Consider the following 17,769-nt stretch of genomic DNA (forward strand, 5'->3'; position numbering starts at 1 on the left):
TCTGCTGCTGTCAGGCAAGTGGCCTGCTTCTGGCGCCATCAGAATGAGTTCAGTTAAAAGGAGAACTTTAGTTAGCACAGGATGCAAACACACACACACACACACACACACACACAAACACGCACACAAGTTTGCCTTTGTATCATACTGGGGAACTTTCAGATTTGATTTCGGTTTTACTCAAACTAAAGATTTGTAGACTCACCATGATCACGAACAGTAATGTCTTTTTAAACGTGTTTTCCCACGCGCTGAGCCCTTATTTGTCAGATATGTATACTCTCTGGAGATCATTTGATCCAAACAATGCCACAAGAACAAGAACCAGTCCCTCACCCAAAGGCACTCACACATTAACACACAATGCAGTGATTATTCAACAGTTGTTTTTTTTCTTTTCTTTTTTTTTTTTTACTTCTCTTTTTTAAGAGATGCAGGGTTCACCTCTGTGACAGCTGGTGTGTGGAGCCCACCTGAGTGGAGCAGCTGCCATACAGAAAAAGAGAGAGAGACGGCAAACACTTTTCTTGTGCCCCACCCAGAAAACACCAAGTCACCATTAGGCTTCCTGCCCATTCTGCAGGTGTCTATCCTCCAGAATGACCTATTCAAAAACCCAGCTTTCCTCTGTGCGCAGAGCACTGTTTCACCATCTCTGATTACACCCTCCAGGTGTCTGAGCAGCAGCTAAATTACCCTGGCCACTGGGACACATTCACTTCACTCAATAACAAATACCTGTTAGCCAGATACACCTGTTCTATATTTTTATAAAATAAAACAAAATAAAATATTTGTTTCATATACTCACCCTATATAAAAAAAAATCAGTCTCAATGTATGTATTTGCACTACCTCTCTCTCTCTTTTTCTCTCTCTCTCACCATGTTAAACGCTTGACCATCACTGTGTGAGCAGCCAGTTTAAACTCTCAGCAGTGGCCAGTGTAAAAGCCTGTGGAAACATTGACCTATATAGTGCAGACAGGGCCAGGCTCCGGTGGAGGAGCCTCAGGCTTTCCCGCCTCAACAGCCCAGTGCTCTGTGACTGGGTGCCTGCCAGATGACTGGGCCTGTCACTGCTATAATGGCCTGCCATCTGCTGTCTGGCACACACAAAGGCTGGCAGTGTGCACACAGGCTGGGGGGGAGGGGCATCAAGGGGACAGGTCTGTACCCTGCCACATGCTGCTCTAGCACCCCTCACACTGCACACACACACACACACACACGCACGCACGCACACACGCATGCATCCGTGCATAGTCAAATATGCGCTGTTGTGTATTGTCAGTAAGGGATGGATCTATCTGGTATTGTCGCTTAGCATATCTTCATCACGCTCTGTCCTTTGAGAATGTGCTGGTACTTACAAAGATTTATAGTAAATGACAAAGTCTGTTAACCTTGGTGTTCAGCAAAGAGAACAGTAATCCTGACATTCATAGTCCTGAGATAGTAGCCCTCAATGTCAAAGCCCTGATGTGCATCTACAGCAGGTTCACTGGTGTTAAACTGCGTCTATATGTCTTTATGAATTCTGCACAGGTCAGTGTGGATTACATAAACACTTTTGGAGTGTTAACATTCAGCAGAGAAAGTCCAACTATGAAAGTACTGGAAAACAGCATCCTTCTACGACAAACTGTAAAAACTGTAACACTATAAGTGCTAGAAGCTAAAAGCTCTGAACAGAATCCTGCACAAGTCCAGGAAATTTTAGACTTGGAAACATCGTACAAATGATCTGTGTTATGTATTCTTCCGGCAGATACATTGGCTCAGCCTTTGCATGCGTTTGATCACAACCATTACGGTCCACGGCGTAACAGGTGTTTCGCGTTCCGCTAATCGCCACTTCACGGTCCCAGTGCGTCTACAGCTGCACTCACGCGCACACACTGTACAAATTCATTAACAATTAAGCAATCAGGAGCCCAGTGGCTCTTGGAGATCTCTCAAGCCAGCGTTGACCATCTGAAGGGACAAAACGGCCCATGTCCTTTCAGCCCAGAGGAGAGACTGATTGAGAGCACATGTGCCGTGGACTTGTATTGGCTCTCGCCAGCAGAAGGCATGTCAGTGGGGCCTTGCGCCCTTCCATTCAGGGGCAATTGAGTGAATGGGCCTGTAAAACTAACAGACTTGGAGAACAATGGAGCCAAAAGACATTATTTCACGGGTGAATGGGTCCCTTTAGCCTCAGCAGCTGACCTGTGGGGAGGCCTCTTGTTTCTCGGAGGTGGTGTGTGTCCACGGCCCATGATGGCAACACACTCCAGTCCACTAACGAGGGACAGGGCATTTACAGTCAACCATATGTATACACACACACACACACCATACCTTCAACAACACTGTCAGAGCCACCTGGGCTCAGGCCAGTGACATGAGGTGAAGGAGCCTAACAGAAAAGCAGGAGATAGTAGAATCCAGAAGAGGTTAAGAGAAATTTTCAGGCAAAACTGGTATGATATGAAGATGGGAGTTTGTATTGATTCAGACTAAAGATTTATGTATTTTTGAAGGGAAGATTCTCAGATGAATAATTTCACAGTAATTTATTCTTCAATTTTTTTTATTATGACTTTGATAGCCATGAGCTAGTTACCTTTAAAAACAGATGAAAAAACTCGCAACTCATTCTCTCCGTAATGTTTGACAACGAAAAGAACTGACACCACAGTAACATAATGCAAATAGCATTTTATTTCCTCTGGTGTAGTACATGGATTACAGATAGTTATTGGCAAGAATTGTGTGGTATCAAAGAGGCAAGTTGTAGTCCTTCAGCCCAAAATACTGTCCTATGAGAGATTAAATATTGTGTAAGTGAAAATGTGTATATTATTTTTCCAGAAATAACTTGTGTACTGCCCTTTCATGCATTTCAAAACTGCTACATGTACTCACATCCCTCACAACCTAGGATTAGGTGGTTGAGTGTTAGAAAACTGACTTTTACATACACAACTTCAGACCGAACAAGACAGAAACACAGAAACATACATACACGCACTGAACCAATTACAACAAACAAAGTACAAATATACATATTTAGGTGTTATCTGCAGTTCAACCAAATGTTAAAAATCAAATGTTTTTCTTTAAGCAAATAACATGGAACTGGAGCGAGGGATCGACACAGTTCTTCTGTGGGGCTCTGCAAAAAAACAAACAAAGAAAAACAAACAAACAAAAAACAAACAAACAAAAACAATATCTTTATCAGATCTTCGTTTCTCCTGTGTTCACTCTCGTTTCACGTCCGACAACATGACCGGGAGATCTCAGATCGGCATGTTTCAAAAAAACAGGCTTCAAAAACAGCTGAAAAAGAAGCCTTTGTACGTCATACAATCTGTTTCCCTTCAATACAAAGTACCCACTGAGTGTCTGATAAAAACAATACGAACACATGTCAGGATCCTTCTCTTGTTGTCCAGCTGTTTGTACTAATGCAAAAAGACAATAATGAGAACAAAAACATTCATTTACTTGTGGTGACCACACATCACCACAAACACGAGGGTTATCTACCATATGCAACATGTTTCATTGAATTTGGCGGCAAAGCAGGGGTGGGGGGGGGGGGGGGGGGGTCCTATAGCTTAAAACGATAGTATCTGTGTTTTCTATCCTTTGTGCAAGATCCCGGATACGGACCACCGGTGACAGCAGCGTCAATCAGCTGCTCCACAGCAGCATCACGGAGCGACACAGAAAGACTAACGAAACGAAAATTACGACGTCCAAATTACGCCCCCCGTCAAAAAACGCCTTCATAACACGTCAGTGTTTCACTGTCACGCGCACTCTGACATTCAGCCATCAAAACCCATTAAAAAAAAAAAAAAAAAAAAAAAAAGGTCAAAATCATGTTACAAACACACAAATGTAAACTCTATGAGATAAACCAAAAAAAATACGAGCCAACAAACCAACATTTAAACGATTAAAAGTGCGATTTGCCTACTTTAAAACATTGGAGGCTGAAAAAGCTGCTACCTATAAACTGTCTTCAGCAGAACAAAGGTGAAGGAACTAGAAAGGACATAGGCACCCCTAGAGTGTACCTACTGTATCAAACTCTTATAAACTATGTTTCGCCCAATTTCACAGAACAAAAGAGAGATTAGTGGCAGTGTATGTTATTATAATTTGGAAAACGCAAAGATGGAAGCCAAATCCATTTTATTTAATAGAACGGAAATATACTTAAAGATTATCTTTATATCTTTGAAATAAATAAATTAGTAAAGATTTAATAAATACAACCTATGGCCCTAAATGAACGACAAAAAAAAAAAAGAAAAAAAAAAAAGAAAGAAAGAAAAAAACACCTCATCTACATATCTGTTCTTGGAACTTGGATTCTGTTCTTGCCAGCTATGATATGCGCGTTAAGATAAGTACCAATCATGATCTGGAGCAGATAAAGAGAAAATCCAAAAAGCAGCAAAGTATTAAAATTGAAATTTTTTTAGGCTGCAGTTTTACATCTGCCAGCGTAGGTAGATCTCTCAACCAGAAAATCCAGGTGTTACATACATTTCAATAACTCACATGTTTTGAGCAGAAAATAAATACAATTGGAAAACAAAAACAAAAAACAAAAAACGAAAACAAAAACAAAAGAAAAAAATTTTTTTAAAAAGGTACCCTTCCGTTTTATGCAACTTTGCAGTTACACGCTGTACAATACATTCAAAAAGTGTCCATACTTTCGGAAACGTGGAGCGGAACTTTCATTATTGTTTGAGCAGAAACAGTCAACTTGCAAGTGCTATGACGGGAACCTCCGTCTTTTAAAAGCTACAGTCAAAGAGGTTTTTTTTTTTATCCCGACCCCCGGTCGAACACAACTACGTCTGCTGTTCAGGGCCCTAGGACTCGCACAAATCAGGTCTATTTGTGCCAGGCTGGGGGAAAACACCTGCATATACTTGAGCTTCATATGAAAGAAAAAGGACCCTGCTCCTGTGCTATCCAGTTACTCCTAAAAAAAAACACCCCACTCTGTTCTAGCCCCTGTGCTCTGCAGCCAACCAAAATCAGTAGTGCATCACTGCCAGTGCTCTCCAATTCCTAAAGACATCATATCTTTAAAATCTTCAACAGAGAAAAACCCACGCTAAAAAATGGAAAAAAACAACAGCTAGCGATGTGAATTGTTACATTTTTAAAAAGTTTCAGTTTTCCTTACACGAAACGATACTCGAAAGCAGCCGACACTAGCAACTCACTGTCTACGTCTTAAAGTCTGCAAAACGGTCTGGCCATTCTCTTTAGGCTACAAGTAAAATGTAACCTAGCCTGACAGACACCTTCTGTACATTTTCCAAAGACGAAACTCTGGTTTGTCGTCAGTCTACGGTATGCCCTTGTTTTTTTTTGTATTAAAGTACACAGCGATACAACGTGTAATTATTAGGTGTTTTAACTAAATATCTACAGATGTGGTTGTTTAGTTGTCTACACCAGATTGTCTAAGTGTTTGAGACCGGGTTGTGTGAGGGGGAGAGCTTGGTTGCCTTGGCGACAGGTCGGTAGTGTAGAGGTTCTGTTCAGAGGACGAGTGTTCTGGAGGTGCAGGTGGAGGGATGGGAGCTCAGGTAGCGTCTGGCCTGCTCCGTCATGATCAGCTGATCCTCGGTCTTCCCGAAAACCACGGCCTCCCATTCGCTGGTTACCTGCCGGACGGACCAATCGCACGCGGTTCAGAGGAATGCGTAAAAAAATCTCCAAAACGCTTTATGTTTACCCCACCCCGTCGTACGGTTGATGAGATGCTAAACCGTATGTGTGCCTCCCAACATTCCCGTGTCGCTCGTCCAGTATGCTGTGACAAAGGTTAACGGGCGGAGGTATGGTACCTGTGTTGGCGTCTGATAAAAGGAGGACCTCCGCACGCAGATCTCCTTCTCGGGCCTGGGGCTGATAGGGCAGGCGGGGACACAGGACTCCTCTTTCACTGAGCTGGGAGATTCCACGTGCTCCTCTCTCTCGGGCAGAGTCGTCATCAGCAGAGAACTGGTCAACAGGCCGTCGCCCTGTGCCCGACACACAGACAGACAAACCCGTTCACCTCAGAACGGCTGGTGGATCCAACACAATAATAAAAGGGTCTTTATTTTAATTTTTTTTTTTTTTTAATTATCCCAATTATCTCCTGAATGTGGAGCGGCCGTTAAGAGAGTTCCCAGTGCATAGCAGTCACTTCAGTCTAGCTGAATGACACACATGCTTCCTCCAGTGCATGAAGGCAAGCTTTCATGATATTTGCAACTTTTCACGATATTGGCAGCTGAAGGTGCTCGGTGGAGAGTGCGATTCGCGTGACAACTGTAAATACACAGCTATGTAGACCTTCACTGAGCACCAACGAGCAGTAAGAGAGGGACCCTGGCTGACCCAGCTGCCCAACGGAAACATCCATTCCCCTGGACCTGCGACTACAGCTGGCCAGAGTGATGCAGACGGGATTTAAATCATGAATCCCTAATGGAGGACGTACCATTTGAGGGCCCACTAAGGGGGGAGCTTTTATTTACCTAGTCCTATTTGAATGTATTTGTGATACATTAAATATGTGAATATATTTTAGAAGACTATCTGGTTCAGGGATGAAAGAGGAAGAGAGAGAACGATGAGTAAATGAGGACAGAATGAGGACAGACGGTAATCTGTGATACTCACCTGAATGTTGTTGTTCATCTGCTCCTGAGGAAACAGCTGTACGTTAAGGTAATCTTTGCCCCATGAGTCCAATACCAGAGTCTTCCTCACCTTCCTGGCAGGAGCGTCCGGCTGGAAGTGAAAACACGGAATGAAAAGACAGTGACTAGCCTGTGCTATAAAACAAGGAGAACACACTGTAGGACTCGGCACATGGCTGAGAAACCATCAGACAGGATGAGAGTGGTGTGAGACCTCTTGTTTCCAGGCTGTGTATTCAGGCTGACTGTGAGTTTGGGTAAAGATGTCCGCCCCTGTCTCCTCTTTCAGTACCTCTCTGATGTCCTCCTCCAGGAAAGCCAATGGCTGAGGCTACACACACACACATACACACAATCTGTATGCAGAAACATAGACAGACTCAATGCATTTAGGTATATGTGAAAAGGTATCACACTTACCACCACCTTTAAGGGTCCATGCATCTTCTCCTGTGCAGCCAGGGCGTTTTTGAATGGAGTTGGTGTTCTAGGGGTGTGGCCCATTATGGACTTCCGGATCTTAGGCGTCCTGAATCTGAACAAAAGTTTTTTTTTAGTCTAAGATTTAAAATAGATGGTGGAAGCAAAGGTGACATAGGTCAAAGTCAAACCATTAAAGGTGGGATAAACAATGAAATCAGGAAGGAGGTTTAACGTAAACAGGAAACGGGATGTAATTTCACGGACGTGAAGAGGACTCTTTTACCCAGCATTTTCCTTTTGATGTTTGGGTGTTGTTTCCTTCTGATGTGGGGTGCTGAGGAAACACTTCTGTCCACATACTGGGGTGGACGTCAGTGCCGGATTGTCCAGGTTTAAGTGCTCACCACCCGATATGTTGAAGAACTGGAAACAAGCAAAGAAAACGGTTGATAAAATCAGCACACTCTACGTCTGAAACCGAAACGACACGATGAAAACTCTGAATAAAGAGTTCTTTCAGTGCGTGGTTACTGATCTGAATCTATTTTACCTGTGAGGGGGAGAAGGGCAGGGCCTTGACAGGTGTGTTCTGGGGTGAGTTGTTGCTCGCATCTAAAAAGGAGGCGCAGTTCCTGTCATCGGAGGGAGACTGCTCTCCCCGATCTCTCCTCTTCCTCCTCACGATGGATGCAGGGGGGGAGCCAAACCTGGCCACGGTGGGGGACGACTGAGGGGCGGGTTTGCCCTGGCACACACGGGCACACTGTCGGCCCAGCTCCGACATGACGGGCGTCTCCAGGTTGTAGCCCATGTTCTCTGTGCCCCTGGCCTGCTGGGGGTACAGCCCGGTCGGGTTTGGGTGCTTAGGAGGGGTCGCCGCCTCAGAGACATCAAAGCTGGTCACTTCACTCCAGGTCATGGGATCCTGAGACGGCAGAAACGTCTACAATGAACTTTCAAATCAGAACTTATACAACCAATAACACATGTTACAGAGTCAGCATAAACTCATATGTTATGATTGTTGCTTGATGCCAGCAACAATGTTTTATGTTTAATGAATGGACACATTTAGAAAACATTAAGGTATTCTTTGGTCAGGCAATGTTTATATTCTAAATGGCTGACTGCTTTGACAATTTACCAACAAACGTAACTGGACCTTCTCATGTTTTTATTCATACACTATTAACACACCACACCCTCATATGTCCCTAAACAATCATAATATCAATATATCCAAAATAACATATTATTCAATGCATTCCAGTTGCACAATATCTTTCGTTGCTCACCGAGTTGATGAGTTCCATGGTTTCGGCGAATTCTGGGATAGTCTGTAGAGTTGAGAGCACAGCACTGGCCTCCACTGCCAGGAACTTGCTGGGAGAGACCTGGAGTGGCATTGCCGAGCCCTGAGTCTCATCCGTCTGACAGAGGTCAACCCCGCCCTCCTCCAGGCTCTCTGTGGTCGTCATGGTATCATCCGCCAGGCTGTCTGACCAGTTGGAGTAGCGCTCTGGGTTCTGTGGAGATTCGCACCAAAGAGTTGGGAATGAATGAGCGAGAGAACAAGCAGGGAATTTCAGGAGGCAGGGAACAGAAATGTTTTCATAAGGAAGACTCAGTGATCGAGGAAGGATGGGGTGAAAAGGGGAAAAAAGGAAATGCCCTGGTCAATAAACAAGAGTCCTCTAAAACAAGACCGCTCATCTCAAACAGTGAGGGGACAGAGGCTTCAAGGTCAAATAATCAATGAGCCAACTGATCACTTCATCTACCAATGAACAACTTGCGACCACAATTCTGAACTCAATTGTTCATTGATCCTCATCAGTGACAGAATGCTTTTACATTTTATGTTTCCAAGCTGAAAATCAGCTTCTCATCCCTGGTAACGTGTTCCACAGCAAGCACATTTCAACCAGCGATGACATAAATAACTTTTCAGAGAAATGAAAAGATGAGTAGACCACATCTTTGAAGCGAGCAATTTTCTCCAAAAAGCGAGATCAGTTTGGATTCAAAAGAAAAACTCCAATGAAAGAAGATCACATAACTAAATAACACACACATAAATAAATGTGACATTTTAATAGTCACAGCATCTTCTCCCAAGCTTAACCGTAGGCCGGTCATGCTCATGGCGTGCACTTTGACCTCTGGGTAACAACAGCAGGTCGTTGAGAGGCAGGGAAGCAGTGTGAGGGTCAGCCCAGGCATAGGGAGGGTTGGGGGGGGGGGGGGGGAGTAAGGATAAGGAAGTTGGGGGTTGGGAAGGTGATGGAGGAGACTAAAGCGCGCTACGCTATGCGAACACACAGTGGTTCTTACACGGATGCTGCATTGTCTTCTGACTTCAGTCTCAGCTGACATGAGCAGAAGCTCTAGCTCCTTAATTCTCTGCTCTTTGTCAGGGTCGTCTTGGCACGGCTGTGAAAGAAAGGCCCGGAAGAAAGGAGGAAGGGACGGGAGAAGAGGCGGAGAGACAACCAGTTTACTGACACAATCACGCTGCACTTTATGAGCCAGATCCCAAACTTCACCGGGTATCAGGAATCGAAGACCGGACAAAAAGGGGCGCTCTACAGTTAAGTTTGGCCTACGGGCCCTGGGGCCAGTTTGGAATTTTCTAGTAAAACGGATGAGATCAAATCAGATTCTGAATTTTTACGCGATGCCCCGGTGAAATTCTAAGGACGAATGTCTCAAAACACCACAGCACACGCATGCAGTTCAAACAGTTAAAGACACAAAGACAAAACAACAGTGACATCCTTTCGTTGATTACGAGAAGAGAGGGACAGGTTTATGAAGGAGGAAAGTAAGAGAAAAGCACTGTGCCGAATGGCCGACTGGGTTTAAAGAGAAACAAAACGGGCTACTCACCGACATAAAGCTGGTCGTTTCAGTAATGCTCTCCATGCATTGTCCATTCAGAGAACCATACGAGTATCCCGCCAACTGTGAACACATTACACGAAAAAAAAACAGGAACAACAACACACCTTTAGTTTTTCAATCTACAAATCCATAACTGGCCACCAGCATCATCAACAACGAGGAGGAGGAGAAGGCGTGGATACGTCCGCCAAGTTGTACGAAAACGAGTGATCACCTGTGATTGACCATTCATATGCAGCTGGTCCTGTCTTTGTAGGATATCTGCTGTGGAACAGGGTTTGTGGCGTTTCTTCACGGCTGGCTCCATGCTGAAGCTTCTGGTGTCCTCCTGCAGGTACCCCTCATGCTCCACCTTCCTCCGCATGGTGGAGTTCCAGTGATTCTTTATGGAGTTGTCCGTCCTGCGAAAACCAGTCGCGAAAAGTTAGGCGACAAATAAGACCGCGAAGCATTTGGGTATTTTGAAATATCTGAAATGTTAGGGAGCCGAAAGTATCCCACCTCCCAGGCAGCAGTTTGGAGATCTCAGCCCATCGGTTGCCCAGTCGTTTGTGGGCCTCGTATATGATGCGATCCTCCTCTTGGGTCCAGGAGGTCTTCTTGACCTCAGGGTTGAGGTGGTTGTGCCAGCGTTCCCGGCACTGTTTGCCGATACGACCCTGCAGGTGCTTAGCAATGACGGACCACCGCTTGGGTCCATACTTATGCACCAGTTCTATTACCTGAGGAATTCCAGAATAAGATGAGAAAGAGTAAGGCTGTGTTATAACAGTCATGCTGACCTGATAAACAGTTTGACCTTACTGAGAGGAGAACAACATTTCCAATGTGTGTTCTACAAGCTAGAATTTATGATTAATGAGATAAATTATTAAAGCTGACCAAACTGGTTGAGAATGTTTGATAACTATTTTTTTTACAGGCTCTCTACTGATTTATCTGACATGGAAAATGGCATATTAAGCAATTAATTGTAACTTAAAACTTTCCTTATTAATAACCTATCAAATTGTTACTTAAAATTTTACTCATTAATAACTTATCGACCATACCAAATACCCCGGTTTTATTTCTCCAAGATGACTAAATGTATATTGTAAAAGTTTGCTGTAACTGGTTAAGGTTATTCATCGTTTTGTTCTCTTTCAAAACTGCATAGTCCTGTAATGATGCCCAAGTTTCCCCACACAGTTAAGCCATTTTACAGTGTCAGAGTGGAAAAAACAACACTGTGCAGCTCTGTTGTTGGAGAACAAGACATCATTCTTAGAATTGCTGAAGCCGAGGCGTCGTGTGTTGCCAGTGGGGGAATGCATTATTTCACCTCTCAGATATGGCATGTGGGCCCGTGGCCAGGGCCAAAGTCTGAAACACAGGTTGATACACAGTGCCTTCTTAGGTCCGGAGCACATGTGTTTCTCAATGTTTTTGGAAAGACGAGATTGAGGAGAGATTTTGAGGAGGAACCAAAAAATGTAGGCTATAAACACGTGGCGTTTTTGGTCAGTTTTCCTCATTCTTAAATTCTCTTTTTATTTACAGAAGAAAAGAAAAAAAACAGTTTTCTGTAAATATCCACACGATAGGAACATTCTTGCGTGTAACGAGACATAACTTCTGTCTCAAATTCATGACAGTGAACATTTTCCTTTTCAGGCCAACTTAGAATTCACAAGTTTCTGTCCAGCCATACACTCTCAACACCTTCCCTCTATTCATCCATTCCTTATTTCTTTTTTCCAGTTTGTGCAAAGTCCGGCTCCTCTTACCCGTTGGTCCTCTTCCTTTGTCCAGGGTCCTTTGACCAGCTCTGGGTTGAGGACCTTCTGCCACCGGTGCTGACACTGCCCATCTGTTCTTGACTGTCAAAGTACAACAGAAAAAACCCACCTTAATAACAAGAGCCATTCCCTCTTCATGAAAACACACAGCCGTACCCCAGAATACTCTCATTATTCATCAGGAAACCGCTACAGAAAACCGTCTGCTGGGTGGGAAATTATCCTGACTCCCTTAGACAGTAGTAATGAATTCATATCAGTGACAGTGAAATGAACATTACAGCGTGTTGATTCATTCTGACTCTACGCTGACATAATAACCACACTATTACGTTGTTGTTACTATGTCGTTTTGAATGATTAAACATTAATATTCCACAGACATATCCGAACTGATTAAATGCAATGAAATGTTATAATGATATATACATATATATATATAGAGAGAGAGAGAGAGAGAGAGAGAGTGCAGCATAGAATTGTATTTTCCTGTGTAATTACTACATTAATATGTACAGCTCAGAACACTTGGGTAACCTTGGTAACACAGGCCCCCATTCCATAACATTGCATAAAACATATATCATGCATAGTGAACATTTAAAGATAAAACAATCTGAAAGGGAAAAAAATGCAAACAATATCTATAAATGAATTTAAAAAAATCTTGACAAATCTGGAACAAGAAATATACGATGCTACACAGAAATGAATTCAGTGTCTACATATAGCAGGGTAATATAGCCTCTCTATGGTAAGGAGAGACTTACAGGGAAATAACTAGCGATCAGTCTCCAATTCTCAGTGCCATGTTGCTCAACGAGTTTTTTAAGCCTCTCGTCCTGGAAACAGAGAAAAAAAAAGCCATGATGACGACCAGGCTACGATGAGGCACGGTGACTTCTTTTCCCAAAGCGGGCCCTTTATATACACGGTTAGCAACGCTTCAGTTAAATCAACAACACACCCTTCCACTGCAGTACAGCAGAGAGTAGCCAAACATAACATCACCTAAACATTTGAATGGGCGCTGGTGAACACCCATTTTTCTACTTGCTTTCAAATGCTGCAAAAACACATATATCATTCATACACATACACACAGACGTGAGTTACCTCGTCCCGAGACCACTTGACTTTGCACACAGTCTTCTTGGAGTTTTTGGAGTCTCTGCACTCGGGGTCTGTAGAGTGTCTTTCTTCATCCTCATCCTCACTGGAGAGGTATGAGAGAGACAGAGAGAGAGAGACAGAGAGAGAGGGAGCCAGAAAATGAGACAGAGAGACCAAGGACTAAGCCTACTCTCTGAAAGACAGGCTTCCGTAGACCCCGTCGTAAGTTGGTGTACAGACCGTAATGAAATTGACAAATGCATCGTAACTCATTTGGTTTCTCTACACGATAACATATTACAGCAGCTACGCAAACGTCAAGCATTCAATTCATTCTGTACCAACATTTTAACAAACCCATTATAAAGTAATTAGTCCGACTAAAATCCAATCAGTATGAACTCTCAGATGGAAATGAGCAGAGGCTTCCGGTGGATTAAACAGGACATGCCAAAGTATAATTAAGGAGGTGGTGAAGTGCTTGAGCACGCTTCATGACCTCACTGAGTGCCAGATAATTACCATTTCCAAATACATGTTTTGAAACTTAACATCTCTCATAAAAACACTACCCCCACCCATTCTTCTACTTGACTGATAGTTTTAAATCATTTTTAAAAATGTAACAATGAACACCTCGCTCAAATGTTCATCCAAACCCGTACTCCCAAGGTGGTTGATCCTGAGAGAGCTCGTCTGTGCGGAACTACTTAGTCTGTAGGAATGCCCGGTTGCCCGGCAACATTTCCCTACAGTGAGGGGCAGAGTATTTAATCCACACAGTACAGGGCAAAGCAGATGAGTTGCCCTGGGATACCTGAATACAAACTTGTGTGTGTGTGTGTGATTGTTTCTGCAGTGGATAAGAGAACAGACACCACAGACAGCTTTCTTTAAGACTAAACTGGTCATTTAATTCACTTCACAGTGTTACATTCCACACAGAAATGCTCACTGAAAAGAGTTATAGATGTTTAATGCTGTCTGTGATATTAAAAGGCGTTAAAGGTTGAATCCATACAAGTCTGAGGTTTCAGAGAAAGTTTTGGTTGAGTTATTGATATATTCTACTAGGAGATTCCATTTAGTTTATTACCACACATAGCTAACAAGGATGGAAATGTTTAAAGGTTTTAACAGGCAAAAGTCCAACGCTGACTGTAAAGGTACAAATATGGAAGTCCGAAATGCCTGTTTTGTATCTGATACATGCTGTTTCTGAGTCGAACAAGGCCTCCCACTGGTTCAGTGTATTACTGGCTCCTGATGAAAGAGGTACTTCAGCAAAGAAACATGCCAATTGAATTTTAGCATGAATTCCCCTCTCCAGGAGAGAGAGTGAGAGTGAGAGTGAGAGTTAGAGAGAGAGAGAGAGAGAGAGAGAGAGAGAGAGAGAGAGTGAGAGAGAGGTGGAGGTGGGGGCGGGGTGCATGAAATCAACGGCCTCTTTCTACTCTAGAGGTGCACATCTCGCATCATCAAAACAGTAGGCAGGCCTGCCAGACACTCAGCCAATAGCAAGGCACAGGCTGTTTATCCACATAAAACTAGGGTTCAAATTCATCCAGTAGGATTACATTCCGATTCATGAGAATAATAATATCATTTGAAATGAAGCACAAGCCTTCAGTGTTCCCAAAAATAATTCATTCAACCTTAAACTAAAGCGGCTCAGTAAGTTATGATAACATCGGAGCTTTCTGAAGAATATTCTGAGAGCACTCCTCTACCAAGCATCCTCCAAGCAGTGCTCCCTAGAATCAAACTTTGAAGCAAACATTCAAACTTGAACTTCCATTGATACAGAAGACTTAAGCCCACCCCACACCCCTTCATCTTTTTAGAAGAGGCACAAAAAAAGGGGTGCGAGAAAGAACACATGCATCACTGAGCCGTTCATTCATCCTTAATTTACGTCGTCGTCACGTTAGTGGCAATTAAAAGCACCCATCATACCATATATCAGTCTTTAACTTGCATGAAATCTTACAACACCGAAACGCCAACTCGTGTGACCAACTTTTTTCAGCTCAGTAATATAAAGTAAGGAATTTAAGGGGTAATAAATAAACCATATCACACTGTATCAACGTAGTAATAATATAGACGGTGAAATTAAGAATATTTAAGGTAGAGATAGCCTATACATTTTAATATTCATTTCAGTTTATAAAGTCTGGTCCACGTATGGCTTTGGCGATCTATGTTATCGCAAACCAAAGGCAGCTTATAGGTGGACCGTGAGTAACGAGACGAAAAGTTAGGTAACCTTTGAAAATGTGTCGTGAGAGAAAATTTTACCACATAATTTGCTGTCATGCGCTCTGAAATTGTGAATTAAAACACATTGTTTTGTGTTCAAGGTCCGTTGGCTGCCGTGATTGAGCTATTGAAGATGCGACCTTAAGAGGTACCGCGAAGTTTTGACTTGACAGTTCGGTCCGCAGTGGCCGGAAAATGACATGCCCTGCCGACACATGTCAGGCACGCTGCCTCGGAAGCCTATTTACCCTGGAATTTCTACATCATTCCGTGAAGTTTGAATTCTGATATTAGCCTTTAGAGTCTATTACTTATTTTCATGAAAAAGTTAACTTGTTTGGTCCTCAAGTTGGGATGACTAGCAGGCCAGGTATGCATAAATATTAAGTACTGGCTAGCCAACTAAATAGTTCGTCATCTCCTGGAAGCAACTACATATTAGCTAACCTTGGTTACCTTGCAACTTTCCTCGTGCTAACAGGCTAGTAAAAGTAAGGTTTCTAGCCAAACGTTACTATTAACTAATTAATCACAGATCACTGACAGTGCCGTTAGTTGGAGTCGCAGTATAGTAGCTCGAACACATCGTACCGACGCAAATAACCAAACCCTTCCATTTAACATTTGAACATGCTAATATTACAAAGCAGGACAGCTACGCTAGGTTAGCGAAGGAGAATCAGCAGGTGCACATGATGTGTCAAATATTAGCCATATGACCGATCATACTTCTAGGTTGTAGATGTCAGTTCAGTTGGAACAACTGCCGTCTGAGGGCATTTCTGTTTATCTTAAAGCAATTTGTTTGTTGTCTGTTTGACAATATTTATTAAATTCAAATAATAATCATTTTTGTCATTTATAACTTACCCACGGGATTTCATGTTGGCCATAGTGACCACTCCGTGGTTCAACCAGTTTTCTCTCTGTCAGAACAAGTGTCACTAAAATCCACAATCACAGGTTCGTATAAAATCCAAAAACGTCGCGATTTGATGCACAAAACATTTATCCAGACAACTCGCTGTCAGACATGTGTCTCTTTTCCGTGTAAAAATGATGTCATCGAGGGTAGCTAGCAGGGCGAACTGTAATTACACCTCTATATCCGAAGGATGCGATCTTCAAGTAATGATCCGTCCAGACATCCATAAAAATGCGCAACGATTATTAAACAGTCGTGTCTAAATTATCCTGCATGTGCTGAAAATGACAATGGATAAAAATCAATAAGGTGTACATATTTCTAATGCTGTAGCCCGCCTTGTTCAGTGCACACCCTCCCACTGCTGTCACCACTTCTATTTGTTAATTTTCTCTGCTGAATTTTGTCCATCCCGCCGATTCTCGCGCCCAGCCTCCTTCTAGAATGTTTGAATCTGCGCACGCGGCCTTGCCGCTGATTGGTCAGAAAAGAGGGGCGCTTTGCTAATGGCGCCTGTAATGGCATATGTACAGTACTGGCGCGTAGTAGTGTTATGTCAGACAAGTTGAAGAATCAAATAATTTGGTCTTCTTATGAACACCTATAAAAAATCTAAGGTAATGAGGACTCTGGACGAATACTTACTGAATGCACAGCCGAACTTTATCATTAATATCATTTTTGCAGTGATGATAAAACGCAGAAATGCGAAGCTTTCTCCTCAACTGTGTGATACTGCCACCTTGTGGCAGCATCACACCGTTTTACACCTCGGTTTTACACCACCTGCTGCATGATTCAGAATGCTAAGTGTAGGCAGTTTCATGGATTTGCTAACAGTTATTCTAAGATTTTACAACCCACCCCCACCCCTTTCTCTTCGGGTTTTTGTTTGTTTGTTTTTTGTTTCTTGTTTAATGTTCTCCGAGATCTAAACAGTTTTAAGTGAACGTTCGTTGTTGAAAAGTATCGAACAAAAATGGAATAAAACGCACCGTAGCAAATGACATATTTACTTACCCACCTTGATATTGCTACATTAATGCGTACGGTAAAATTTCGTCTTTGTAATAAATGTCTTTAGAGTGACTGTCCGCTACCTTCACATAAGCATATTTTCATAAAATCAGGAACACATGTATGGTAAATCGGCTGATAGCTCGTCACTGAACTTAACATGCATGGCTAAGAATCTCTCATATATACTGCCAATTAAAAAGATGTCCTTAATACATTGAAATGTGTGTGTGCGCTGAGGACCCTTACGGTATGTGTATACTGAGCTTTGAAAGCTTGAAATGTAAGTGCTTAAATTGAGAACCTTTGGAGTTTATGGAAAGAAAACTAAAATCGGAGCACTAAGACTGTAATCCTAAACATAGTGTGGTCTTGGTTTTGATTTACCTCTCCCTTACTAATATGCTAGTGTAAACTTCATCTGAAGTATATTTGCATTGGGGCAGTTATCGGCCTTTATATAGTACAGTTGAGTTCATGGTGCTTATGCCGTCTTCCTGCCACTAGAGAGTACTGTTGTCCTCTCTTCATTATACATTTTTTTCATCTCCTTAGAAGTTTAGTCCCGTGACTAATTGGCTCGAAACTTTTTTTTTTTTTTTTTACAACGAACGTCTACTTTCTTG

General features: G+C 42.7%; 1 protein-coding gene across 1 annotated transcript; it reads right to left on the bottom strand.

The window, feature by feature from the left end:
* Positions 1-5,566: 5,566 nt before the first annotated feature.
* mybl1 (v-myb avian myeloblastosis viral oncogene homolog-like 1) lies at positions 5,567-16,094 on the bottom strand. The gene is made up of 16 exons (XM_030769252.1): positions 16,072-16,094; positions 12,943-13,042; positions 12,597-12,668; positions 11,815-11,907; positions 10,547-10,767; positions 10,260-10,446; positions 10,031-10,105; positions 9,476-9,574; positions 8,437-8,667; positions 7,692-8,066; positions 7,425-7,564; positions 7,139-7,253; positions 6,933-7,049; positions 6,699-6,809; positions 5,876-6,052; positions 5,567-5,692 (listed from the first exon to the last, which is right to left on the bottom strand). The coding sequence occupies exons 1-16, from the start codon at positions 16,092-16,094 to the stop codon at positions 5,567-5,569; spliced, it is 2,262 nt and encodes a 753-aa protein (XP_030625112.1).
* Between the last annotated feature and the right edge of the window lie 1,675 nt (positions 16,095-17,769).

Source organism: Chanos chanos, chromosome 3 (assembly GCF_902362185.1).
Source record: "Chanos chanos chromosome 3, fChaCha1.1, whole genome shotgun sequence".
In the NCBI taxonomy this organism is placed as follows: Eukaryota; Metazoa; Chordata; class Actinopteri; order Gonorynchiformes; family Chanidae; genus Chanos; species Chanos chanos.